Here is a 1975-nt window from a genome sequence, read left to right on the forward strand (position 1 = left end):
GGGGACGCAGGGCTTGGAGGGGGACTGCTGGGGGTCCCCGGGTCCCCTTCGCCCAGGGGGGGCCAGGAGGAGCAGGCTGCAGAGGCAGCCCGGCACGGTGGGTCCCAAAGCTGGGGACTGGCTTTGCCGGGGAAACGGCCAGGCGGGGGGGGGCTCGGGGCGCCCAGTGGGGAACAAGCTGGAGTCGAAGGGATCCGGGCTGGCCCCATGCAACCTGGGGCAGCGGGTCCCATCCTGGCCGGGGCAGAGGGTGCTGAGGGCCAGGTGGGTGGCAGGGATGCCCGCGGGAATGCTGCCCTTCCGTCCCACCTTGGCTTTCTCCAGCTGCGCCAGCGCCTGGCGCTCGGCCTCCTTGCGCAGCGCCTCGCGGTCCTCCTCCAGCGACACGTCCGAGTCCGAGGGGCGGCTGGTGTAGGACTCCGCCGAGCCCTGGGGGAGCAAGGAGGGGGGTCAGCGCGTGCCGGGCCACGTAGCCGTCTCCCCCCAGACCCTTCTTGTTAGGGATGGCGTCCATCATCGTGCCCTTGGGCGCGCTAGGGAGAAACCACCCCCAAAATCTGCCTCCTCCCCGTGCAGGGGTAAATCCTGCCCAGCCGTATCCAGGACGGGTGAGATGCCTACAGGCAAAGGGGTTGTCAGAATCCAGGACCGTTTTGCGCCTGGACACCTGGGTTTCTTGCTGAGATGGGTGGGAGAAGCAGGGTGCAGGACACCAAGGTTCCCCCCCCAGCTCTATCCGGCACCGGGGAAGCCCCCCCCCGCCCTCGCCCCGTGCCTCAGTTTCCCGCTGGGCCCCGCGGGCAGCGCGGGGGCAGGAGGGGTTACGGCAGGTCGAGCGCCGGGGTGCAGCTGTTCTCACCGCTCCGGGAGGGAACGTGATAGCCGACACCGGCGCAGGACGGCGCCTGCTCCCGTCCCCGCGGCGGCCAGGGCTGCCCAGGCCTCCCGTCAAAGCCAGGAGGGCCAGGAGGAGCCCAGGCATCCGCACCCACCTGCCGGCGCTCCTGGAGGCCGGGGAGCTGCCCGCTGCACCCAGGCGGTCCCCCCCCGCCACGGACAAGGCTCAGCAGTGGCAGCTCTGCCCCGTCCGTCACGGGGTCCCGCAGCGATGGGGAAACTGAGGCGCGGAGCGACTCCGGGTCACCCCAGGACAAGGCTGGGGAAGGAAGCCAGGAGTCGGGGCTCCTGCTCCCCTTTCCCTGGACTGCCCTCCTGCCTCAGCCCGGAGCAGGAGCCCAGGAGGGGGCAGTGGGGCTGGGCAGCACGGGAGACCCCCGGACACCCCCAGTGCCAGGGCAGGGGGCACCTCGGGGGACAGCAAAGGCACCAGCCGCTCCTGGAGGGCTGCTCCCCCCCTCCAGCCCCTCTGCAATCCCTTAAGCCCCACCGGAGCCCCCCCCAACTGCAGGAGCCCCCGACCCTACCTACAGACCCAGGGACACCGGCGGCTCTGCCTCCGGCGGCGGAGCGTCCGGCAGGCGTGCCGGGGCCGTGCCGTGGGAGGGCAGCCAGGTTTGGCTCCCACGGGTGGACGGACGGACGGACGGACAGCAGCGGCACGCGGGCCAGTGCAGGCCCCTCGGCAGGGCTCAGCGCCGGGGCAGCGGGGCTGTCGCCCGGCCGGACACCCCACGGCTCTCCCGGGGGTGCCGGGGCAGAGGCGCAGCTCCAGAGATGGGGGCAACGGGACGGCCATCCCCGCTGCTGCCCACGTCCCCTGCCCGGGGCTATTTTTCCAGCTGCGCCACGGGAGCCAGGCCAGGGGCAGCCAGGGAAACTGAGGCACGGTGCTGGGGGTGCGCTGGGGTCTGCAAGCCCTCCCTGACCCACCACCAGCTGCTGCCAGCAGGCCCAGAGCAGGGCAGGTGGGCGACACGGCAGCACCACCCCGGGCAGGAGCGCTGACCCCCCCCCATCCCCCCCCAGTACCGGGATCTTCCTGAACCCCCCAGACCCCTGGCGAGACTGGGGGGGG

The 1975-nt window shown here is 72.5% G+C and overlaps 1 protein-coding gene across 1 annotated transcript in view; it reads right to left on the minus strand.

The window, feature by feature from the left end:
- CACNB1 (calcium voltage-gated channel auxiliary subunit beta 1) overlaps window positions 1–1975 on the minus strand; it is a 15658-nt gene that overhangs the window by 9778 nt on the left and 3905 nt on the right. Inside the window, exon 3 of the mRNA XM_026072935.1 lies at window positions 180–429. Within this exon, the coding sequence (XP_025928720.1) occupies window positions 180–429 (250 nt within the window). The remainder of the gene's footprint in view (window positions 1–179; window positions 430–1975) is intronic.

This window comes from Apteryx rowi, unplaced genomic scaffold (assembly GCF_003343035.1).
Source record: "Apteryx rowi isolate R43461 unplaced genomic scaffold, aptRow1 scaffold_354, whole genome shotgun sequence".
NCBI lineage: Eukaryota > Metazoa > Chordata > Aves > Apterygiformes > Apterygidae > Apteryx > Apteryx rowi.